Source organism: Pogoniulus pusillus, chromosome 5, assembly GCF_015220805.1.
Source record: "Pogoniulus pusillus isolate bPogPus1 chromosome 5, bPogPus1.pri, whole genome shotgun sequence".
In the NCBI taxonomy this organism is placed as follows: Eukaryota; Metazoa; Chordata; class Aves; order Piciformes; family Lybiidae; genus Pogoniulus; species Pogoniulus pusillus.
Window position 1 is genome coordinate 18192698 of NC_087268.1, and position 26257 is coordinate 18218954.

The 26257-nt window shown below is 47.0% G+C and overlaps 1 protein-coding gene across 1 annotated transcript in view; it reads left to right on the forward strand.

The window, feature by feature from the left end:
• GTF2E1 (general transcription factor IIE subunit 1) overlaps positions 1-26257 on the forward strand; it is a 118918-nt gene that overhangs the window by 3965 nt on the left and 88696 nt on the right. Inside the window, exon 2 of the mRNA XM_064143382.1 lies at positions 16823-17300. Coding sequence (XP_063999452.1) covers positions 16853-17300 — 448 coding nt within the window. The 5' untranslated portion in view covers positions 16823-16852. The remainder of the gene's footprint in view (positions 1-16822; positions 17301-26257) is intronic.

Genomic DNA, 26257 nt, shown 5'->3' on the forward strand with positions numbered 1-26257 from the left:
TGCTGTTGATCTTCAGTGGCTCTGCTCTTGGGGATGTGAGCACTGATGTGTCTGATTTTAACTGGTAGGTTGTCCAGGCATGCAGAAATGTCTTACCAGAGGTCAGCAGCCCAAATAGGCTTCCCTTCTCTCTGCCATTCATTTCGCTTCCATTCCTTCAGCCACCCCCATAAGGCGTTTGCTACCATCCATGAGTCAGCATAGATGTATAGCACTTGCCACTGTTCTTGTTCTGCAGTGTCCAGGGCCAGCTGAATGGCTTTACCTCAGCATATTGGCTGGATTCGCCTTCTCTGTCTTTTGCCTCTGCAACTCTGCATGTAGGGTTCCAGACAGCAGCCTTCCATCTCCGCTTGCTGCCTACAAGAGGGCAGGATCCATCTGTGAAGAGAGCATATCCCTTTTCCTCTGCAGGAAGGTCACTGTATGGGGGGGCTTCCTCAGCATGGGTCACTACCTTCTCTTCTGCTGGTTTTCCAAAGTCAGTGCCCTCTGGCCAGTTTGTGATGACTTCCACAATGCCTGAGCGCTTCAGGCTCCCCATCCTAGCTCTCTGAGTTATTAGAGCCACCCACTTACACCATGTGGCATCCTTGGCATGGTGTGGAGTTGAACTCTTTACCTTAAACATCCAAGTCAGGACTGGAAACCTTGGAGCTAAAAGGAGTGGTGACTCTGTCCCAATTACCTCAGAAGCAGCTTTATCTCCCTCATAGGCAGCTAGGATTTCCTTCTCTGTGGGGGTATAATTGGCCTCTGAACCTTTGTACGCCTTGCTCCAGAACCCAAGTGGGTGGCCTCGTGTTTCACCAGGAGCTTTCTGTCATAAGCTCCAGCTAGGACCATTCTCACCAGCTGCTGTGTAGAGAATGGTTGGAAGAGACCTCCAAGATCATCCAGGCCAACCTAGCACCCAGCCCTAGCCAGTCAACCAGACCATGGCACTAAGTGCCTCAGCCAGGCTTTGCTTCAACACCTCCAGGGAGGGTGACTCCACCACCTCCCTGGGCAGCCCATTCCAATGCCAATCACTCTCTCTGGCAACAACTTCCTCCTAATATCTAGCCTAGACATGTTCTCAAGTTCTGGGATGGTTTAAACTTGTCCCAAGGCTGTGGCATGATCTGGCCAAATGCCACCTGCTGTTAAGGTCCACACTCAAATTTATTTCTCTTTCATGTGACATCAAAGAGGGGTTTCACAATTTGGCTGTACCCGGGAATGTGCATCTTCCAAAAGCCCACAAACCCCAGGAAGGATTGTGTCTCCTTCTGGTTAGTGGGTTCCACCATATTGGTCACTTTATTCACCACATCCATGGGGATGTGGTGTCAGCCATCCTACCATCAAACTCCCAGGAACTGGATTTCTCTGGCAGGCCCTTTCACTTTGCTCCTCTTGATGGCAGAACCAGCATCCAAAAGGATATTAATGATCTTCTCACTCTTTTCAAAGACCTCGTCTGCTGTCTCACCCCATACAATGATGTCATCAATGAATTGCAGGTGTTCAGGAGCTTGACCCTTCTCCAGTGCGGTCTGGATGATGCTGTGGCAGATTGTAGGGCTGTGCTTCCACCCTTGAGGTAGTCTGTTCCAGTGGTACTGGACTCCTCTTCAGGTGAAGGCAAACTGAGGCCTACATTCTTCTGCAATGGGGATGGAGAAGAAAGCATTACCAATGTCAATTGTGGCATACCATTTGGCCACCTTTGACTCCAGTTCATACTGGAGCTCCAACATATCAGGCACAGCTGCGCTGATTGGAGGAGTCACTTCATTCAGGCCTCTGAAGTCCACAGTCAGTCTCCTTTCCCCATTCTCCTTCCACACTGGCCATATTGGGCTGTTGAAGGGTGAGTGGCTCTTGCTGATGACAAGCTGCTGCTCCAGGTGGCGAATCAGCTGCTGTATGGGCAGCAGGGAGCCCCTGTTGGTGTGGTATTGCCTGCGATGAATTGCATGAGAAGCAATGGGTAGCTTGACATCCTCCACCTTGTGGGTACCAACCACAGGAGGGTCATCTGGCAAGCCAGGCATGATAGACAGATGGTCTTTGTCTGCAGTCTCTACAGCTGCTGTGCCAAATGCCCACTTGTTCCCTTTCGGATCTTTAAAATACCCTTCCCGGAGAAAGTCAATCCCCAGGATGCAAGGTGCATCAGGACCAGTCACTGTGGTGTGCTTCTCCCACACATTCCCAGTGAGGCTTATCTCAGCCTGCAACATAGTCAATTCCTGTGATCCCCCTGTGACTCCTGAGACTGTGATAGTTTCTGTCCCCCTATGGCTGGAGGGTATCAGAGTGCACTGGGCACCAGTGTCTACCAAAGCTCAGTACTTCTTGGCTTCAGAAGTGCCAGGCCATTTCACAGACATGTCCTAATACACTCTGTTGTCCCACTTCTCCGCCTGGCTGGAGACAGGGCACCTCTAATGCTGAGCACTGTGACCACATGAGGCTTATGGATCTGAATTACTGGTAGGACCACTCCTTGGGAGAGAGGGTTGCCTGTGGGACACAGGAGCAACCCCTCTTCTGGAGGAGTTATTCCCTGTGTGTGCACCCTGCAGTTCCCTCACTTTGGCCGATAGAGCTGAGGTGGGCTGGCCATGCCATTTGTCTATGTTTTCCCCGTGTTCACGCAGTGTTTTCCACAGTGAGCCCCTGGGTGTCCCCTGTCTGCTTGGACTGCTCTCCTATGACGGTGTGTGTTCCTTACAGCTGAGACCTGTACATGTTCAGAAGGTGAAGGGTAATCATCCTCTGCCTTCTGCAGTTCAGAGACAGAGGCTTTAAGCTCTTTTGTCTCCTGGGTAAGGGTTGCCACAGCTGATATCCAGGCCTTTCTGGAGACACTGTCTTCATACTGCCTCAGGTCATTAACATTCCCATTTAATTGGAAGATTGTTGGGGTCTGTGCCCAACAGCAGTGCTCCCAGTGTGTGTGCGTATGTTGAAGGGGCACCTTGGGTCAATTTCTTTAGGAGGACTGGCTTCACAGGGACATCATCTGGGTCCAGAGGCATTTGGCCATCTCCATAGATTATCTCTTGTACAGCCATTTGCCTCAGGTACGCGATACCCTGTTTCATATTTGTCCACTTAAGGGGAGGGAAGATCATGTCATCCTTGGAGGGGTATCTGTATCTCACAGCTGTGAGTAGTCTGGCCCGAAGTGTGTGTGTGCCATCCAGTCTCTCCAGCTCTTTATCTACACCCCCATCCCTCGACAAGGACCCTAACTGCTTAGCCTCTCTCTGATCTAAGTCCATGGTTTCTGCTCCTACCATCCCAGCAGCTCAAAAGCCAGGCTAAACGAGATTGTCTGTTTGCTCTAGCATATTCCTGCCTTGCCTTTCTGATTTCCTTTCTGGGCATAGAGCTGATAACTATAACTCCATTTTCAGATCCATTGCCAGCTGGTGCATATTGCTGGGTGGTACTGGTTCCCTGAGAGCTTGCTTGCCCTGGGTCTGTGTCTGGGGAAGGGCTCGGGGTTATTTCAGTTTGCCACATGGTGATAGGCGCCAGACAGACAGGGCTTGGCTGTGGGGCCAGGGCTTGGGGTAAAGTTCGGGGTGGAGCCGCATCCCCATCCCTTGACAAGGACCCCAACTGCTTAGCTTCCCTCTGATCTAAGTCCATGGTTTCTTCTCCTCCATCCCAGCAGCTCAAGAGATTGCCCATTGGCTCTGGCGTACTCCTTCTGCGTTTGCCTGATCTCTTTTTCTGGGCATCAAGCTGATCAGTACCACTTTGCTTTCAGATCCATTCCCATCTGGTGCATGTTGCTGGGGGGTTCTGGTTCCCACAGAGCTTCCTTCTGCTGGATCCGTGTCTGGGAAAGGGCTAGTCTTTAGTGATTTCGTTCTGTGCGTTGCCACAGGGGCAAGGGCAATAGTATTGGGGCTGGTTGTCTGTGGGGGTTGAGGCTGGGGCGGAGCTCAGGCTGGGACCTGGGGCGGAGTCACGCTCGGGGCAGGGACATGCTACATCGTGGCCTTCTGGACCAGTCTGAGAGCTCCCGCAGCTACAGCCACAGCAGTGGCAAGTACTGGGCGGGCCACCCCTCCCCCTGCTTATCTCTTTTCCAAAGGTCCCGATGGCCACGGCTTAACGTGGCTTGCATGTGCTCCAGGTTAAAACTGCAATAAAACCTCTCTGAATCACATTTAAACACAATGCAAAAACTGCCAGCAAGTACTGTTTTCCCCCCAAATGTCAGGACCTTCTGTGTCCCAGCACTGTGATGGTTTGGGCTTTTACCCGCCCCCCCACACTTTTGAATTTGCCCCAGCTAACTCAGATGGCCTCCAGGAATATAAATGAAGCTATTTATTTTACAGCAGCAAATATACAGGCAGCTATTTACAATATATACAGTTATATACAGAAATACACAAAGGATAAACAATACAGAAGCACAACTCCTCTCCCAGAAACCTGAGTCCCCAGGAGGGGCTCTCAAACCACCCCAACACCTCCGCTTGCCCTCTCAACCTTACTCCAGTTCTCAGAAAGAAGAGAGGTGCAGCCAAGAGGTTAGGGAGCAAGATTAGTGGCAGCAGGGTTAATGAGATGTGACTAGGTCTGAAGGCAAAGGCAGAATGAAAAGACAAAATGGAGAATGTTTTACTTCTTCTTTCCAGAGTTCTCAGCGTGACTGTGAGAGACGGAGACACAATTGTTTTTCATTTCACTGCCCGTTATCTAGTTCTTTTACCAAAACATTCTAGCTTGCTTCAAACTAGCACAAGCACACATTCTCAGAGTTGTTCTGTGTTTCAGAAGCATTCCCAAAAATGGTTAGCTTTCCAACAGAATTCAGAAATTATGCATACACCTGCATAGGCAAATGCTTAGAATATTCCCAAACCATATCAATCATTATCCAGGAAACATGATATGTTAGGAACTTTAAAATCCGTGACCAAAATAGCCATCCAAATGCTTGGACTATTAAAACTCTCAAAACATCAATTTTTAACTTCCAAATCTTGTCTAAAATAATTCTTTTCTACCTAGCCCCATGTTGAGATGCCAAATTAATTGTCTTGGTTCTAATTTAAATTCCCAGAGACTCAAATAAATTTGATAGAACCAAATAACTATTGAGTGCCCTTCCCTCTTCCCCCTTCTTTCCCAAAAGAAAGGAATTAGATGTAGGGAAAGGAAAAGGTAAGCACACCCAAATAAATAAATCTCAGTCGATTTGGAAGTTAAAAAGAAAAGTTTAACTATAAATTAAAAATTTATCTGAGGTAGGGAAGTTACAAAGGTATAAAGAAGGGAAAACAAATACAGAATGTGTAAATAGAACCCGGTTTTGATGGTGATGGCTTTGTCTGTCTTGTGGGTGGTGGTCCTGTGGTAAAACAAAGAGAACCAGGAGCAGGATGGTGATGCTGGTAAGCAGGGAGGCAGGGAGCGAAGAGAGAGTGTGAAAAAAGGAAGTCCCCCTGCTTTTATGGATCTTTAGACAGGAAGGGGGAGTGGGCTAACCATCACCTGGTAGTGTTCAGACCCACCCCTGTGGGGGGGTCAAGACCACCTAGGGTCAGGTTCAAGGTCACTCCCCCTGGAGGGTTAACCCTGTACAGAATTGGGTCCCAAGCCTGCATTGTTCATGGTTAGGCCTTGTCCCCAAATCACATCTGGCTTCATGTATTTTTCACTCGTGAAATTAGGTGAAAGCATGGTAATTTCAGTGAGACTCTTCAGCCTTCCTGTGTGCATCCACAGCACAACTTTTCACCTCAGGAGAAGAAAATGCTTTTATGTCTGTGGCATCTTGCTTATAGTTTGTGCCAACAAGAAGGTAAGAGTTAGGTGAAACCAGATTGTTCTTTTCTGCTTTAATACTTCAGGGTAAGTCTTGTAATGAAAATACAGGATTTCACCTTAAGGTGTGATACATGCTTCCATGCCTGTGGCATTTTACTTTTAGTTTGTGCCAACGAGAAGGTAGGATTTGAGTGAAAGCAGATTGTTCTTTTCTGCTTTAGTATTTCAGGGTAAGTCTTTCTATGAAAATACAGGATTTCACCTTAAGGTTGGTACAGGAGGAAAGCTGAGCATCAGTGTTCCTGAAGTCTCCAGGAGAATGGACTTCAGTAAGCTTTTGATAAAATACCAGGAGACTTTGGGTTTGTAAGTGATGTGCGATAAAGGCAGTTCTGGATAACAGGGACATACTGCACAGATCATCCACTGACTACAAAGAGAGGTGGAAAAGCCCAGACTTGAAAATGGAAGGTTCTGTGTCATTTCATGGAAAGGATGAGTAGCAACTGAGGTTACATGGTACAGACATCTAAAATCTTGGCAGCTTGTTATCTCACCACAGTTGTTGAATTTGTGCCTTTCTTCCCTGTACTCAGGAAGGTTCAGAATTACTCTTCTTGACTTAACCTCATCATTTTCTTAAAAGCATAGTTTCAAATTTTATTACAGTGAGAGAGTTGCAAATCTAGGATCTGATGTTTGCAAGTGACTGCTGGAATGATGGGTGGTACACCCTAGCTCCTGGAAGCCTGTTTTACATGTATAGATGAGGGCCTTTATTCATATTTTTTTTCTTTTAATTTAAGAAGCTATGTCAATGGTGTAAGCTAGTTGATTTTTATTGCTTATTAAAAAAGTCTTACATTATGTGATGGTTTGGGTGTTACCTGTCCCCCCCCGACACTTAAGAAAATACCTAGACTAGACTCAGCCATGCTGGAAATTAAAGAATGAAGCTTTATATTTACAGCTTAGCACAATATACAAGCAGGTATTTACAATCCATACAGCTATAGACAGTAGTATACTAGTTGAAAAGTAATACAGAAACACAACAGCCAGAGTCCCCAGGAGGGGCTCCCAGCCATTCTTCCACCTTTCCACCCCTCTACCTTATCCCAGGCTCTGCCTTACATTCAAGGTGAGTTCGGAGAATCATCCAGGGGGGTGAGGAAGCAGAAGGATTAGTTACACAGGCAGCAAGTTAGGGAGAAAAGTGCTGGCAGCCAGAGTGCAACTGTGTTATTTATGTTTGTGTTCATGTTTTTATACATCTCAGCAAGCCTGTGAGTGCAGCAGACATCACCATTGTTTCCTTTTCGCAGCCTATCATCTAATTCTTCTCACCAAAATATCCCAGCTAGCTTCAAATTTGGTCTCCAAAGATTTAATGAAATAGGGTAGTAGCAATTTAGATGTGCGGCAAAAAATAAGAGGCACCTTTCCAAATATGAACAGCATGTCTGATACACTGAGGTTTCCAGCCAACCCTGCAGCTCTGAAGTTTTCATCCAGAAAAGATGCGAGGTGTTGTAAAAGGTTTGCATTACATATAAGTCTGAAGAATGATGTGCTGCCTTTTACAATATCCTGCTTTTAAAATGTTTACCTTGTCAGATACATGAACAAGGAGACTTGAAATCATAGAATCAACCAGGTGTGATGGTTTGGGTGTTACTGCCCCCCCAGCCTCCACTTTGTAAAATCACCCAGACTAGACTCAGTGGCTCTGGAAATTGAACGAAGCTTTTTATTTACAGCTTAGCACAATATACAAGCAGATATTTACAATCTATGCAGCTATAGACAGAGATAGACAAGTTAAAAGGTAATACAGAAGCACAACAGCCCTCCCAGAAACCTGGGGACTCAGGAGGGGCTGCCAGCCACCCTTCCACCTTCCACTCCTCTACCTTACCCCACATCTTGCTTTGTGTTTAAGGTAGTTTTTTGAGAGTCAGACAGGGGGTATAGGAAGAAGATGGATTAGTCACACAGACGGCAGTTTAGGTTAGAGAGAGAGAGAGAAGTTCAGCCCAAAGCCCAGACAGCAACTGTGTTATCTATGTTTGTGTTCTTGTTCTTAAACATCTCAGCAAGCCTGTGAGTGCAGCAGACATCACCATTGTTTCCTTTTCACAGCCTGTAATCTAATTCTTCTCACCAAAACGTTCTAGCTAGCTTCAAACTAGTACACCAGGTTGGAAAAGGCCTCCAAGATCATCCAGTTCAACCTATCACCCAGTCCTATCCAGTCAACTACACCATTTTTGCTGTGCATTACTAACAGAATTGATATCAGCCTCAAACCTACAAGTTAAAAGAAGGTGACATTCAGTTTGAGTTAAAAATTCAGATTAAGCCAGTCAGCAAATTACTCTTTCATAACTTGTAATTCTATTTCCATCTACATTGTAACTTCTTTCATCTTCTATCTTGGATTTAGTCAGGAAAGGCAGAAGAACAGAATCAACATCCTTAGCACCGTTCCTCTTAGAGGTCACAGAAGAGTTCTTGCAATCTCTGTGCATAGAATCATAGAATCAACCAGGTTGGAAGAGACCTCCAAGATCATCCAGTCCAACCTATCACCCAGCCCTATCCAATCAACTAGACCATGGCACTAAGTGCCTCATCCAGTCTTTTTTTGAAGGCCTCCAGGGACGGTGCCTCCACCACCTCCCCGGGCAGCCCTTTCCAATGGGAAATCACTCTCTCTGTGAAGAACTTCCTCCTAATATCCAACCTATACCTACCCTGGCACAACTTGAGACTGTGTCCCCTCATTCATTTCTGATATTTCATCACCAAAGTCCTGACCCATGGAGTTCACTTGGTTGAATTTCTAACTTCATATGGTCTTGGTCCCTTCATGTGGGTTTTTGCAGTCATTTGCTGTCCTCTCCATTTCCTTTTTGGCATCTAGTTACACTCAAGACCTATGTCTCATGAATTTTCCTTGGTTATGATTTTGCACACTGTATGGACCCTGATTTTTCTTAACCAAACAAAACTGATTGTATGCCATGGCTTTAGGTCTGTCTTCTCAATGTGGTCTTTTCTACTAGTACATTTACCAAATTTTTTTTTCTGTTTTAAACCCTGTAACTGTCTATTTAGGGTTGCTGTCCTACTCTCATACCATAGGAGAGCAGCCCTAAATATTCCTGCTCTGTCCATAATACCAAACTATACTCCTGTAATTACCTAGAAAAATTCCCCATCAGCTATCTCAATAAAGCCCATGTTTAAACTGTCTATTTAGGGTTGCTGTCCTACTCTGAATGGTGAGCAGCCCTAAATATTCCTGCTCTGTCCATGATATCAAACTATAATCCTGTACTACCCAGAACAATTCCCCATCAGCTGTCTCAATAAAGCCCATGTTTAAATTTTTCATTTAGGTGGTTTTGAATTCCCATCCTATCCGGTGTGCTTTGTGATGGATGCTGTAGGTTCTTACTATGTCTTGGCTGTTGGTTTTCTTCTGTTTTTATTCTGACAGTATCTCCTGATGTTCCTAAATTATTAAGGTCAGTGCAGACGTTATTATGAAATAGATGCACGTCCATTCAAACCTTATTAAGAAGTGTTGTTATAGTTCTTTGCACACCTAATTAATTCAGGTTGGACTTACTGCTTCAATGGAAGGTGGAATTACTGCTCAGGTATACCATGGTGAAGTCCCCTGCTTTTTGATTTTGTACTGATATTCTTGTGGCAATGGATTACCATTGTGAGCTGGTTCACTGGCTGACTTCCTTGGTGAAACGCAGTAAAGATTTGGAGCTCATATGCAGTAGCCTGGAGCTCTTCAAGGCAGAGTGCCGCCTAGATGTCAGCTTTTCCTAGAGAACCAATACATTGGTCTGGTCAGTTGTGGCAGTGGTATATGCGCCTCTCATGGCTTTGATCAGCATAACCTCAATTAAATGAGAATGTGATTATGTGCTAGTTTGAGCCTAGCTGGGATATTTTGGTGAGAGGAATTAGATGATACACTGTGAAAAGGAAACAATGATGATGTCTGCTGCACTCGTAGGCTCGCTGAGATGTATAAGAACAAGAACACAAACATAAATAACACAGTTGCTCTTTGGCTTTGGCTGCCTCCCTTCTCTCCCTAACTTGCTGTCTGTGTAACTAATCCTTCTGCTTCCTAACCCCCCTGGCAACAGTCTATGCTGGGTTAGGAACTGGCTGGAGGGCCGGACCCAGAGAGTGGTGGTGAATGGTGCCACATCCAGCTGGCGGCCAGTCACTAGTGGTGTCCCTCAGGGATCAGTGCTGGGCCCCATCCTCTTTAACATCTTCATAGATGATCTGGATGAGGGCATGGAGTCAGTCATCAGCAAGTTTGCAGATGACACCAAGTTGGGGGCAGATGTGACTGAATTGGAAGGCAGAAGGGTTCTGCAGCGGGACCTTGACTGCCTGCACAGATGGGCAGAGTCCAGTGGGATGGGGTTCAATAGCTCCAAGTGCAGGGTGCTGCACTTTGGCTACAACAACCCCATGGAGAGATACAGGCTGGGGTCGGAGTGGCTGGAGAGCAGCCAGACAGAGAGGGATCTGGGGATACTGATTGATACCTGCCTGAACATGAGCCAGCAGTGTGCCCAGGTGGCCAAGAGAGCCAGTGGCATCCTGACCCTGTACTCTGCACTAGTTAGACCACACCTTGAGCTGGGATTGTTTAGCCTGGAGAAGAGGAGGCTCAGGGGTGACCTTATTGCTGTCTACAAGTACCTGAAGGGTGGCTGTGGCCAGGAGGAGGTTGCTCTCTTCTCTCAGGTGGCCAGCGCCAGAACAAGAGGACACAGCCTCAGGCTGTGCCAGGGGAGATTTAGGCTTGAGGTGAGGAGAAAGTTCTTCACTGAGAGAGTCATTGGACACTGGAATGGGCTGCCCAGGGAGGTGGTGGAGTCGCTGTCCCTGGGGCAGTTCAAGGCAAGGTTGGATGTGGCACTTGGTGCCATGGTCTGGCCTTGAGCTCTGTGGTAAAGGGTTGGACTTGATGATCTGTGAGGTCTCTTCCAACCCTGATGATACTGTGATAGTGTGAAGGATGTGGAGATGCTGGAGCATGTCCAGACAAGGGCCACGAGGATGCTCAGAGGGCTGGAGCAGCTCTGCTATGCGGACAGACTGAAAGAGTTGGGGATGTTCAGTCTGGAGAAGAGAAGGCTGTGAGGTGACATTCTTGTGGCCTTCCAGTATCTAAAAGGGGCCTACAAAAAAGCTGAGGAGAGACTTCTTAGGCTACCAGAGAGTGACAGCACTAGAGGAATGGAGCAAAGCTGGAGGTGGGGAGATTCAGAGTGGCTGTGGGGAGGAAGCACATGTTCAGCATGAGAGTGGTGAGAGCGTGGAATGGGTTGCCCAGGGAGGTGTTTGAGGCCCCATGGCTGGAGGTGTTTAAGGCCAGGCTGGATGAGGCTGTGGGTAGCCTGCTCTAGGGTAGGGTGTCCCTGAGCATGGCAGGGGGTATTGGAACTAGCTGACCCTTGTGGTCCCTTCCAACCCTGACTGATTCTATGATTCTCTTCTATGATTTGCATTAAGAAATGTTACTAAATCTCTAGCTGTTGCTGGAGGCCAAAGGAAAACCAACTCTTAGAGGTGGTTTTATTTACTGGTCTCTTGTAGTTCTCATTTTAAGCTGTTTGCAATTTTCAGGAAATAGTATCTTAATTCTGTTTGGAAAGCTGCTATGGATATCTGCAGCTGTCTTCTCAATGAGATTCTTGCAGAGAAAATGTTTCCCGTCAACTCTCAGATGAGAAATCTCTTTTTTGGTTACAACTGATATTCTGAAGGTCACTGTACTCCCCCCTTCAAGTCTCATCTCCAAGTTTGTTGTATGGAAATTTTAAGAGACAGTGAATTGATAGAGGAGGGAATGATTTGGTTGGCTGGCTGGTTTTGAGATCTGCACTTAAAAAAACCCTTTGACTTTAAAAAATGTGACTTTTTAAAGCTCTTCTGCAGTGCCAGGTTGTATTTAAAATTGATCTTAATGTTAGACTGCGCTTAAACTCTGAATAAGAGATAATCAATTTGAATAAATACAGGCTTCTAGCCAGCTTCTGCATTGACGTTGATTTATAGTATCAGCATCTTGCTGACAGATTCAGTCAAAAGCAAGATTTATCATTAAGTGACTGAAAGACTTTAACAATACCAACCAAATTAAATTGATTTTCAGAGACAATGTCCTGTGACGATGCTCAGATTGGATCTGACTTACAGTATCAAAAATACTCTATAGCAAATTTGAGATGGGACATCCCTTATTGCTAACTCTCTTACTTCTAATACAAAGCTCTATAATATCAACTGGCCTTTATGTGAGAATAAAGTATTAAATATTTGCCATGCCAAAGAAAGCTAGTTGACTCTAGAAGTACTTAGAATCATAGAATCAACCAGGCTGGAAGACACCTCCAAGATCATCCAGTCCAACCTAGCAACCAGTCCTGTCCAATTGACTTAGACCATGGCACTAAGTGCCTCATCCAGGCTTTACTTCAACATCTCCAGGGATGGCGACTCCACCACCTCCCTGGGCAGCCCATTCCAGTGTCAATCACTCTCTTTGTGAAGAACTTAGAATCATAGAATCAACCAGGTTGGAAGAGACCTCCAAGATCATCCAGTCCAACCTAGCAGCAAGCCCTGTCCAATCAATTAGATCATGGCACTAAGTGCCTCAGCCAGGCTTTGCTTCAACACCTCCAGGGAGGGTGCCTCCACCACCTCCCTGGGCAGCACAGGAGGTGGCATTCCAAAGCCAAATCACTCTCTCTGGCAAGAACATCCTAACATCCAGCCTACTTGTTCTACAGCTAATTCACTGTGAATACCTCTTGGTCCTGGGAGAAAAAGAAAAGCTCGGGTGAGGAATTGCCTTAAAATAAAGAATTCAAAGTGCTGGGTTTTTTTTTCTTATCAAAAAGGTAGAAAAAGACAGGGCAATCCTAATTTACTTACTGTTAAGTGCCATGAATCCACAGCCTAATTGCTTTGCAGTTGTACTGGCTATAACCTTTGAGATGAACACACCTCCTTGGCTGCAGGAGTGGGTAGGGGTTAAAAAGAAGTGAAACTTCAGTGGACAGTGTTACTCAGAGTGAGGGCAGTGGTTCTCATTGAAAAAAACCCAAATAAATGAAAATAAAACAACTAACAAATCCCAAAACAAACAAAAAAAAACCCCACTCCCCCCAAAAATTCCAAAACATCAATCCATCAGACCGTTATGATGTATGATCACAGATTTGACCACAGCCTTAGGTGATGGAAGTCAGTCATCAGGTGCTTGGATGCATGTAGAACTTGGTGATTTCAGGAGAACATCTTAGCATGGGGAGTACAGAGGAGTTGTGTAATAGTGTTTTTCAAAAAGAATGTTACAGATTCTGTGATGGCTATTGATTTAGTTGGGGAAATTAATGAGGCAGGGATTATAAAATATGTAGTTATTTTTATTTCCAGACAACCCTGCCCACAACTATATACAAATTAGTTGAATTTGGGTTCTATTTCAGTCAGGAAAATCTTCAAAAGGATGCTTCTGGGCAATTCATTAATTTATGAGAATCAGAAAAATTGGAAAAGTTTATCCACTGAATGGTTTTGACTCATTTATAAATAGGCAGCCTTGAGCCCTAGGGAAAGTCTTTGCTACTCACTGTGTTGGAGTAGAAATTACAACGTAGTCTCTGACTCCTTTGTGTCAATGTTGGAACTGCTCAGCTGTTGAGAGGCTTCCAGATCTTCCCAGGGTGCTGGGAAAGAGGCAGATGATCTCTGACTTGATCCTGGTTCCTCTTGGCACAGAAGTTTGCAAAGGTGCCTGGCAGGATCTCTTGCAGATGTGCGAGAGCACCATGTTGGTGGCACTTGCCATGTTGTGAGGCACTTAAATGCCTTCTCCTGGGAAATTTGAGGCACTTAAGTTTGCAGGTAGTTCAAGTCCAGAACATCAGGCTAAGCTAGTCTGAATCATGAAGCAGAGCACATGTTGTCCAAGAGCAGTGAGGCAGAGGCAGTAAGGCAGAAGCAGCATACACTGAGGCAGAAGCAGCTCAGCTGCTTGCAGCTTAGCTCCGTTCTCCCCCTCTACTCTGCTCTGCCGAGACCCCACCTGGAGTATTACATCCAGTTCTGGAGCCCCTGTGACAAGGGGAATGTGGAGATGCTGCAGCATGTCCAGAAAAGGGCCACGAGGATGCTCAGAGGGCTGGAGCAGCTCTGCTATGAGGACAGACTGAAAGAGTTGGGGCTGTTCAGTCTGCAGAAGAGGAGGCTCCCAGGTGACCTTCTTGTGGCCTTCCAATATCTAGGAAGGGGGCCTATAAAAAAATCTGGGGAGGGACTTTTTAGGCTTTCAGAGAGTGACAGGACTAGGGGAAATGAAGCAAAGCTGGAGGTGAGGAGGAAGTTGTTGAGCATGAGAGTGGTGAGAGTGTGGAATGGGTTTCCCAGGGAGGTGGTTGAGGCCTCATTCCTGAAGGTGTTTAAGGTCAGGCTGGATGGGGCTTTGGGCAGCCTGCTCTAGGGTAGGGTGTCCCTGGGCATGGCAGGGGGGTTGGAACTGGATGATCCTTCTGGTCCGTTCCAACCCTGACTGATTCTGTCATTCCATTTATATTATTTGCCCAATTGTAATGGCTCCTTTGGCCACAGAGATTCACCAATCAGAATGGCATTTGCAAAACTGACCGTATTATGTGACCCCAGGGCTTGCTCATCCTTATTTGGACAAGATGACAAGTGTCTAAAGACCTGTGGCTACCTGTTTATCACTTTGGGAGTGGTCATAATGGCCCAAGCCTTTGTTTTCTTTCCACCTTTGCTTCCTCCATCAGCAGAAGGGTGGGGCAAGGCAGGACATCTAATAGGCCTGTCAGCCTTCCAGGACAGCTATGAAGAAAATAGGATAACCATCCTGATCTGCGAGTGTTATCTTGTGCTGTCACTCTTTCCTTTATTTGACACTTGAATGCTGGGAAGATTTGGTGAAATATCTAATGGAAGTAAAACTTGAGATTGGCAATTTTACTATTTATATCAGTTCACAGAATAAAAAATGCTTGGTAACGACAAGCAGAACTTCAGTGATGAGATTATTTTTTTCCTCATTTGAAGAATCCTTATGCTTAAGAAATGGTTATTCATATCTTAAACCTGCATAGGAGTCTTGTATCAAAAGTATTTGAAGTTAACTAGAAGTATAACTGCATATTTCATGCTTATTTTGAACATGGAAATCCAAGTGCATTAGGAGTGGAGGGGAATTTTGTTATTGCTTACCGATGTAGTGGAGGGAAAAAGGCAAAAAAACACCCTGTAAAATAAGAGTAAACCTTTATGTCTTGTGGAGCTGCTTCCCTTTATTTCTCCCATGGACAAAACTGGCTGCTTCAGAAGGGTCACTGCTGTTAGTTGTTTACTGGGGGGTTTAATTTTCGGCTATGCCTGTGGCAGGGGTGGCAATATGAGGAATTCTTTTCATGGTTCAATCTTATATATGATCCCATGTATGTCACAGAAGCATGTAATTGTCATGACCATTGGATGTTAAGATGAAGAAAAATTAAATGAAAATACAGTGTTTCTGTAATGGTGTTTGTTAGAAAGCATGAATAAGCTGGGAACAGTGGCTGGAGAGCAGCCAGGCAGAAAGAGACCTGGGGGTACTGGTAGATAGTAACTGAAGATGAGCCAGCAGTGTGCCCAGGTGGCCAAGAGAGCCAATGGCATCCTGGGCTGGATCAGGAACAGTGTGGCAAGCAGGACAATAGAGGTTATTGTTCCCCTGTACTCAACACTGCTCAGACACCACCTTGAGTGCTGTGTCCAGTTCTAGGCTCCTCAATTCAAGAGAGATATTGAGATACTGGAACGTGTCCAGAGAAGGGAAACAAGGCTGGAGAGGGGCCTGGAACACAGCCCTGTGAGGAGAGGCTGAGGGAGCTGGGGGTGTGCAGCCTGGAGAAGAGGAGGCTGAGGGGTGACCTCATTGCTGTCTACAACTACCTGAAGGGAGGCTGTAGCCAGGTGGGGGTTGGTCTCTTCTGCCAGGCACCCATTAATAGAACAAGGGGACACAGTCTGAAGTTGTGCTGGGGGAGGTCTAGGCTGGATGTTAGGAGGAAGTTGTTGCCAGAGAGAGTGATTGGCATTGGAATGGGCTGCCCAGGGAGGTGGTGGAGTTGCCATCCCCGCAGGTGTTGAAGCAAAGCCTGGCTGAGGCACTTAGTGCCACGATCTAGTTGATTTGGTGGGGCTGGGTGCTAGGTTGGACTGGATGGTCTTGGAGGTGTCTTATAACCTGGTTGATTCCATGAAACTGGCTATTGGAGCTGAGCTGAGCTGACAACTTTCTTACTCCAGCTTTGTTAGCTGTGACTGAGTAGAAAGTAAATCTGCTGTACAAAAGGACACTTCTTTTAGTTTTCCATCATAGTGTGAGGAAGCAGCAGTACCATTTCCTAGTTATTCTTCTATAGCATTGGCCATTAACACCTTCAGGAAATGGTAAGTGGCTTGGGAAAGAGGAATGGAAAACACTACATTCTTTTAGCTCTGAATAAGATAAATGAACGCTTCTGAAGTCAGCAGACTAGCTAAGAATCTGTTGGGGTTTGGGCAGGATTGAGCAGTTTGAAATAAGGAGAGCAGGATGGGTAATGTTAGGTTATTTTGATAAGGGAGCGCAGCTGCAGGGAAAATAACCTTGAGAAGTTTGGCAGAGAAGCTGCTATCTGCAAAGTTAGCTGGACGGGGGGGATTTAGGGGGCTGGCCTGTCAGCTCTGCCTCTAGGTGTGTGGACAGCCCATATTTCTGCTATGTAACCTATCAGAATTGTACACGTTGTAGTAACCACTATGCAAGCATCACTCTTAGCTTCAATAAATGTTACTGACTTTATGCACCACACTGGTGTAAGATGCGTCATTCTGGTCTCTGCATGGATTTTGAGAAACACACAGCAAGAATTCATGCTTTTTTTTTTTCTCATTGCAGTATACATGAAGCTTAATATCTGAACCTGCTATGACTGACCCGGACGTCCTCACTGAGGTCCCAGCAGCTCTTAAACGCCTCGCTAAATATGTGGTGCGTGGCTTTTATGGCATTGAACATGCTTTGGCTCTGGACATTCTCATCAGGAACCCCTGTGTGAAGGAAGAAGACATGTTAGAGCTTCTGAAGTTTGATAGGAAGCAGTTGCGCGCTGTCCTCAACACCCTGAAGGGTGACAAGTTCATCAAATGCAGGATGAGGGTAGAGACAGCTCCAGATGGCAAAACCACTCGTCATAACTACTATTTCATCAACTACCGCCTTCTGGTTAATGTGGTGAAATACAAGCTGGACCACATGAGGAGGAGAATTGAGACAGATGAAAGAGACTCCACCAATCGCGCCTCGTTTAAATGCCCCATTTGCTTCAGCACCTTCACAGACCTGGAGGCCAACCAGCTGTTTGATGCCAGGACAGGTAAGAATAGGCATTAATGGAAGGCTCCTGTCCTTCATCGTGTACGTGCTGGACTTTAAGGAAACAGAATTTTAGGATGTAAGGATGCGAAGGTTTGGGTGTTACTCACCCCAACACACTTTGGAAAATCACCTAGACTAGACTCAGTGGCTCTGGAAATTGAATGAAGCTTTATATTTACAGCTTAGCACAATATACAAGCAGATCTCTACAATATATACAGCTACAGACAGAGATAGACAAGTTAAAAAGGAATACAGAAACACAACTCTCCTCCCAGAAACCTGAGTCCCCAGAAGGGGCTCTCAACCACCCTTCCACATTCCCCCTGTCCCTCAACTCTTTCCAAGATCTTGCCTTATGTTTAAGGTAGTTTTGAGGGTCGGCCAGGGGGGTTAGGAAGCAGGTGGATTAGTCACACGGATGGCAGGGTAGGTTGGAGAGAGAAGTTCAGCCCAAAGCCCAGACAGAGAACAACTGTGTTATCTATGTTTATGTTGTTTATGTACATCTCAGCAAGCCTATGAGTGCAGCAGACATCACCATTGTTTCCTTTTCATAGCATATCATCTAATTCTTCTCACCAAAACATTCTAGCTAGGCTCAAACGCATACAAAGGAAAATTAGTCCAGTTTAGAAGTTTGTTCACAATGGAGACGGAGGAGTCCTGTGAAACTTTATTGAGATAAAGGAAGTGTCCACAGGACAGATACCTACAGGGTGTCTCAAACTTCAGGAAGGCCCAACGTCCCTTTTAGCCTAAATTCCTGGACACAGATTTCTCTATCTCTTTCCCAGTTGGCTGAAGTACTCAGGATTTACTGTCTTGCCGATCTGCCTACTATGTGTACCCCCATTATATGTAACCCCCATGTTCATTTAAATTAGAATCTTCACTTCTCTGAGTGGAGAAGTTAATATTCAGTAGTTGTAGAATCAGTCAGAGTTGGAAGGGACCACAAGGATCATCTAGTTCCAACCCCCTGCAATGCCCAGGGGCACCCTACCCTAGAGCAGGCTGCCCACAGCCTCATCCAGCCTGGCCTTAAACACCTCCAGCCATGGGGCCTCAACCACCTCCCTGGGCAATCCATTCCAGCCTCTCACCACTCTCATGCTCAACAGCTTCCTCCTTTTGGCCACACTGAATCTCCTCACCTCCAGCTTTGCTCCATTCCCCCTATTCCTGTCACTCCCTGACAGCCTAAAAAGTCCCTCCTCAGCTTTTGTGTAGGCCCCCTTCAGATACTGGAAGGCCACAAGAAGATCACTTGGCAGCCTCCTCCAGCCACAACTCTTTTAGTCAGTCCTCATAGTAGCCCTCTGAGCATCCTCGTGGCCCTTGTCTGGACATGGGCCAGCGGCGGCATTTTGGCTTCTGTGGCCACGGGGGAACTTTTACTGCGCCAGACCTGCTTGATCATGATGGGGTGCAATTGTCTAGGAAGGGCAGGAGAGTCCTGGCACTGGAGTTGGCAGGGCTCATTAGGCGGGCTTTAAACTAGGTCTGAAGGGGGTGGGTGAGGCAATTACTGTCTCTGAGAAGGAGAGAGTGGGAAGGAAACTAGGGACAATTGGGGAACCCAGAGCCCAGCTGAAGTGCATCTACACCAATGCACGCAGCTTGGGTAACAAGCAGGAGGAATTGGAAGTCCTGGTCCACCGGGGTGACTATGATATAGTTGCCATTTCAGAAACTTGGTGGGATGACAGGCATGGTTGGAGTGCTATAGTGGGGGGATACAGCCTCTTCAGGAGAGATAGGCAAGGGAGAAGAGGAGGAGGAGTGGCTCTGTATACTAGGGAGTCACTCCATGCCACTGAGCTTGAGGTGAGGGATGAAGGGGTTGAGAGCTTGTGGGTTAAAATCAGAGGGAGGACTAATAAATCTGACATCCTGGTTGGAGTCTGTTATAGACCACCCAACCAGGATGAGGAAACAGACGAGATATTTTACAAACAGCTGGAGGCTGTCTCAAGATCAGATCTTGTCCTTGTGGGCAACTTTAACCTGCCAGATATCTGCTGGGAACTTAATTCATCAGAGAGGAGACAGTCTAGGAGATTTCTAGAGTGCATGGGGGACAGCTTCATGTCCCAGCTGTTAAGTGAGCCTACTAGGGGTCAAGCTGAGCTTGACCTGCTGCTCTCCAACAGAGAAGGGCTGGTAGGAGATGTGGCAGTGGGAGGCTGCCTGGGGTGTAGTGATCACGAGTTAGTGGAGTTTTCAATATGCAGGGAGGTAGGGAGGCACTACAACAAAACCCACACCTTGGACTTTCGGAGGGCAAACTTCAATTTGCTTAGGAAACTTATTTCCAAAGTCCCCTGGGCAGCAGTCCTTGAGAACAAAGGGGTCTAGGATAGTTGGACCTACTTTAAACAGGAGCTCTTGAAGGCAGAGGAGCTGGCAGTTCCCATGTGCCGAAAGATGAGCTGGCGGGGAAGGCGACCAGCCTGGATGAGTAAAGAGCTCCTGAAGGAATTGGGGGAAAAAAAGAGGGTGTATCACCTCTGGAAGTAGGGGAAGCGGTGTGTTCCCCTGGAAATTCATGAAGAATTAGTTCAGGACCTGCTGAGCCATCTGGACGCCCACAGGTCCATGGGGCCAGATGGGATCCATCCCAGGGTGCAGAGAGAGCTGGCAGCTGAGCTGGCCAAGCTGCTCTCCATCATTTTCCAGCAGTCCTGGCTCATCGGAGAGGTCCCAGGAGACTGGAAAATGGCCAACGTGGTCCCCATCCACAAGAAGGGTCGGATGGAGGAACCTGGGAACTACAGACCTGTCAGCCTGACCTCAGTGCCAGGGAAACTGATGGAGCAGGTTATCTTGTGGGTGATAAGAGCGCACCTGAGGGATGGCAAAGGGCTCAGGTCCAGCCAGCATGGGTTTAGGAAGGGCAGATCCTGCCTCTCCAACCTGATCTCCTTCTATGATCAGGTGACCTGCTTGGTGGATGTGGGGAGGCCTGTGGATGTGGTCTATCTGGACTTCAGCAAGGCCTTTGACACTGTCCCCCACATCAAACTGCTGGCTAAGCTGTCAGCCCATGGCTTGGATGGCAACACTCTGTGCTGGGTTAGGAACTGGCTGGAGGGCCGGACCCAGAGAGTGGTGGTGAATGGTGCCACATCCAGCTGGCGGCCAGTCACTAGTGGTGTCCCTCAGGGATCAGTGCTGGGCCCCATCCTCTTTAACATCTTCATAGATGATCTGGATGAGGGCATGGAGTCAGTCATCAGCAAGTTTGCAGATGACACTAAGCTGGGGGCAGATGTGGCTGGGTTGGAGGGCAGAAGGGCTCTGCAGCGGGACCTTGACCACCTGCACAGATGGGCAGAGTCCAGTGGGATGGGGTTCAATAGCTCCAAGTGCAGGGTGCTGCACTTTGGCTACAACAACCCCATGGAGAGATACAGGCTGGGGTCGGAGTGGCTGGAGAGCAGCCAGACAGAGAGGGATCTGGGGATACTGATTGATACCTGCCTGAACATGAGCCAGCAGTGTGCCCAGGTGGCCAAGAGAGCCAGTGGCATCCTGGCCTGCATCAGGAATGGTGTGGTCAGCAGGAGCAGGGAGGTCATTCTGCCCCTGTACTCTGCACTGGTTAGACCACACCTTGAGTACTATGTTCAGTTCTGGGCCCCCCAGTTTAAAAGGGATGCTGAGATGCTTGAGCGTGTCCAGAGAAGGGTGACGAGGCTGGTGAGAGGCCTTGAGCAGAAGCCCTACGAGGAGAGGCTGAGGGAGCTGGGATTGTTTAGCCTGGAGAAGAGGAGGCTCAGGGGTGACCTTATTGCTGTCTACAACTACCTGAGGGGTGGTTGTGGCCAGGAGGAGGTTGCTCTCTTCTCTCAGGTGGCCAGCACCAGAAGGAGAGGACACAGCCTCAGGCTGCACTAGGGGAAATTTAGGCTGGAGGTGAGGAGAAAGTTCTTCCCTGAGAGAGTCATTGGACACTGGAATGGGCTGCCCGGGGAGGTGGTGGAGTCATCGTCCCTGGGTCTGTTCAAGGCAAGGTTGGATGTGGCACTTGGTGCCATGGTCTGGCCTTGAGCTCTGTGGTAAAGGGTTGGACTTGATGATCTGTGAGGTCTCTTCCAACCCTGATGATACTGTGATACTATGATGCTTGATATTAATGCTCACATAGTTAATGATTTAACTAGGTTTCTACACTCTGTGTTCTCTAGACCTTTTCCCATATCAAACCTCCCTGCCATGGGCAGGGACACCGTATCATAGAGCAGGCTGCCCACAGCCTCATCCTGCCTCGCCTTAAATGCCTCAACCACCTCCCTGGGCAATCCATTCCAGGCTCTCACCACTCTCATGCTCAACAATTTCCACCTCGCCTTCAGTCTGAACCTCCCCACCTCCAGCTTTCCTCCATTCTCCCTAGTCCTGTCACTCCCCAAGAGCCTAAAAAGTCCCTCCCCAGCTTTTTTGTGCTCACCACCGAGTACAGAAGCTACACATGCTTCCTACAGTAATGATTGCGTTCAGTGAAGTGGGATAGTGCTTTTGCAGTTTGTTTCTGTCAAAAGAGAAAGAACTGACCTGCGAAATGGACCTCAGAACTCCAGCAGAGTTCTGCAGTAGGTATATTTTATTTCAGCGCTGGGTGCAGGTGGGATGGCTCCATCAATCCTGCACACCCCATGCTGGCACAAGCCACAATTTATGTTACAAGAGCAAGCATATTCATAAGAAGAGGTAGGGTTATTACAATTATTTCTTGGGGTTCATTAGCATAGCTATTTTTCCATTCTCCGCCCCAGTTCCAACCCACTCTGGTGGTCTGGAATGGTTATCTGTGATGAACATCCCACACAGTCTTCCTCACAAGGTCTTTCTCATCTCTGGTCAGCAGACCTTTCTGTGTTGCTAATGTCAGGATATCTCTGCTTCTCCTTTGTCTCCTTCCTGCTTTCCTTAGTCACTGCAGGCCTGGGTCTTTACTAGATTGCATATCACAGATCTCCAACAAGTAGCTGCAGACACTTCTACAGTAGCCCCTGTTTAGGTTTGCGTATTATCAACTGATTACTATAAACAAACATCTCTACAAAGTTTGGTATTTTATGGTTTGACACAGACACCCTCAAAATGAGCATCTGGTCTCAGAGACCCTTTCATCAGCATTCCTTGATTTTTCTTATAGAATCATAGAATCAGTCAGGGTTGGAAGGGACCACAAGGATCATTTAGTTCCAACCCCCCTGACATGGGCAGGGACACCCTACCCTAGATCAGGCTGCTCACAGTCTCATCCAGCCTGGCCTTAAACACCTCCAGGCATGGGGTCTCAACTACCTCCATGGGCAACCCATTCCAGGCTGTCATCATTCTCATGCTGAACAACTTCCTCCCTGTATCTGGTCTGAATCTCCCCACCTCCAGCTTTGCTCCATTCCCCCTAGTCCAGCCACTCCCTGATATCCTAAAAAGTCCCTCCTCAGCTTTTTTGTAGGCCCCCTTCAGATACTGGAAGACCACAAGAAGGTCACCTGGGAGCCTCCAGAGTGAACAGCTCCAACTCTTTTAGTCAGTCCTCATAGGAGAGCCGCTCCAACCTTCTGATCATCCTTGTGGCCCTATATCAGAACTCACTCAGAGAGCACAGCTGAGAATGTGAGACACTCACCCTTAGGGGAGCTGTAACAGTTGCAGGTCACTTCTTTCAGCCTGCCATTGTTGCAAAATTAGCTGCTTGCTTGCGGGAAACGTGGACAAGTCCCTCACAGATCAATGTGATCAAAGGCAATGCCACATGGACTCCAGATGATTCAATGTGAATTATGCCAGAGACGTTTGTTGATCATTCAGCTCTCAATAAATACCTTCAGGGCCACAAGGCACATGCCTACACATTAGCAGAACCTGCTCCATCAGCAGAAACCACGCCTTGTTTTCCTTATTAACGAGGTGTCCAATATCTGTCCCTTCTGAGATAAGTTAGCCAGCAGCTGGTGGGAACCAAGGTCAGCATCCACTTGTTATTATTCTTCACTCTGTTCCCACTTGGTATTCCCACATACCATAGGCAGTGTGTTGCAAAACCAAGGAACTGGCTGTTGAGGAAATACAGAATCACAGAATCAGTCAGGGTTGGAAGGGACCACAGGGATCATCTAGTTCCAACCCCCCTGCCATGGGCGGGGACACCCTAACCTAGAGCAGGCTGCCCACAGCCTCATCCAGCCTGGCCTTAAACACTTCCAGGCATGGGGCCTCAACCACCTCCCTGAGCAACCCATTCCAGCCTCTCACCACTATCATGATGAAGAACTTCCTCTTCAAGAAGGCAATGCTGAGATTGTACTTCTACATCAAGGCTTGTCCTCCAGGAACTGATGAGGTCACTCAAGGGTTTCTCTGCAGTACAGGCACTGACTGCCTTCATAATGCAAAATCGTTTGCTCCACACAGAGTCTTTTGCGGTTTTGCTGATGAAAGTAAAAGCTGCCTGTTGTTCAGCAGTTGCTTTTTGTCAGTATAAATGCAAACAACAAGATGGCCAGTTAAGCTTCACTTCTTTTCAATAAGAACATATACGGCTAGAACTTACGTATATTCTGTTTCTCCTTTCTTAAGTCAGTGATGGCTTTGTCTGGATAGTGCATGATCATGATGCTGTTGCTTCTCAAGAGCTTTTGCATGCAAGGCCAGTTTGGACAGGATTCTCCAATTACTGTTTGAAAAGGGTTCCTGCTGTCTCCAAACCTTGAGGTAGCCTCTTGTTTCCATTACAGATAAGTAAGTGGGCAATTTTTGGTTTGGGATTGTTTTTTTTTTGTGAGAGTGGCTGCTTTATATTGCAGTGGATTGTGTTGTCTGCAAATCATAGAATCAACCAGGTTGGAAGAGACCTCCAAGATCATCCAGTCCAACCTAGCACCCGGCCCTTGCCAGTCAACTAGACCATGGCACTAAGTGCCTTATCCAGTCTTTGCTTCAACACCTTCAGAGATGGTGACTCCACCACCTCCCTGGGCAGCCCATTCCAGTGCCAATCACTCTCTCTGGCAACAACTTCCTCCTAACATCCAGCCTAGACCTCCGCCAGCACAACTTGAGACTCTGTCCCCTTGTTCTGTTGCTGGCTGCCTGGGAGGAGAGACCAACCCCCACCTGGCTACAGCCTCCCTTCAGGTAGTTGTAGACAGCAATGAGGTCACCCCTGAGCCTCCTCTTCTCCAGGCTAAACAACCCCAACTCCCTCAAATTCAGTGTTATTGAAAAAGAACACTTTTGGGTCTCCTACTGAGGGAGCTCACGAGGTCAAGGCATGTACAGGAAGAAGGCTTATTGGAAAGTGGATGCTTATCCTTTTCCAAACATGTCTTTGGCCCTTATCAGCTCTATATATAAACCTGTCCTGCTCAGTGGGACTCCTGGCAGTACAACCACCGAAGGGTAGCTGAGAGCCAGGTGAATTTCAGTCATGCTTGACCTGTGCTGTAGATATGTTGATAACATTTTCTGAACTGAAAGACCTGTAGGGCCAAAATTTTCAATACATGGAGCAGGCAGAGCATGGAAGACATTGTCTGAATCTGTTGTTAAAAGACATTCTGTTTCACTATCTGCTTCTTGTCCTTGTCAGTGAGAGCTCGGAATAGTTTGGATATTTATTTCTGCTTTGCTTTCCTCTTGTGTAGTTAGAATTCAGGTCCTTGAGAAAGGATCTTGTGTGCTTGAGTGGCCAAGAAGGCCAGCAGTGTCCTGGTCTGTATCAGGAATAGCATGGCCAGCAGGACCAGGGAAGTGATTGTGTCCCTGTACTTGGCCACCCTATGAGTACTGGTTTCAATTTTGGGACCCTCACTACAAGTGAAAAATTGAGGTTGTGGAGTGTCTCCAGAGAGGGTCAATGAAGATGGTGAAGTGTCTGGAGAAGAGGTCTAGTGAAGGGAACTAGGGCTGTTTAGTCTGGAGAAAAGGAGGCTGAGGGGGGACTTTCTTGCTCTCCTCAACTCCTTGACAGAAGGCTGAAGTGAGGTGGGTGTTGATGTCCTCTCCCTAAGTAACAAGTGATAGGATGAGAAGAAATGGCCTCAGGTTTCACCAGAGAGGTTTAGGTTGGAAGTTAGAAGAAATTTCTTCAGGGAAGGAGTTCTCAGACTCTGAAATAGGTTGCCCAGGGAGGTGGTTGAATCACCATCTCTGGAGCTATTTCAGAGATAGGGATGTGGTGCTGAGGGACATGGTTTAGCACCAGACTTGGTAGAGTTAAATAACAGTTGGACTTGATGATTCCAAACCCAAACAAGTTAATGATTCTCTAAGTACAAACTGAACAATTGTTGCTCATTAGCATTATAAGAGGAAGCTACTGCTTTTGCCCATCCTTATCAGTGATGGTAAGAAGATTCCACAGAAGCCTGTAGCTGTGCTACCCAATTTTGTCAGTTAAGATGACTTGTGAGAAATCTGTCCATAAGTTGAATCTATAGTGCTCCACAGTTGTTTTTTTCACCACAATTGTTTTTTTTCACCACAGAATCGATAGCTTTGTCTTGACTCCAGCACAGGTCTGTTTCTTTACAGGCTGCCAAATTGAGGCTTTTTAAGCTCTGAGCTTTACTCCATTTGTGAATTATTTGGAGATAAGCTGAAGCATTTATTTTTTTCATCAGAAGAAGTGATTATTGATGTTTTTGGAAGGTGCAAATGTCTCCGCAGAGAGAAAATAACTGATACTAGCAAAGATCTGTTTTCAGGGTAAGTAGGTAGAGAGTGCTTTGGTTGCTGCTTGTATTTTTTTTAACAAAGTAGCAAGTTACCACTAAAGTAAGTGGAGGCAATCCCAAGCGCAAGTCCAGGCTGGGCAGGAATTGACTGGAGAGCAGCCTGAGGAGAGGGACTTGGGGGTGATGATAGACGAGAAGCTCAGCATGAGCCAGCAGTGTGCACTTGCAGCCCAGAGGGCCAACCAGAGCCTGGGTTGCA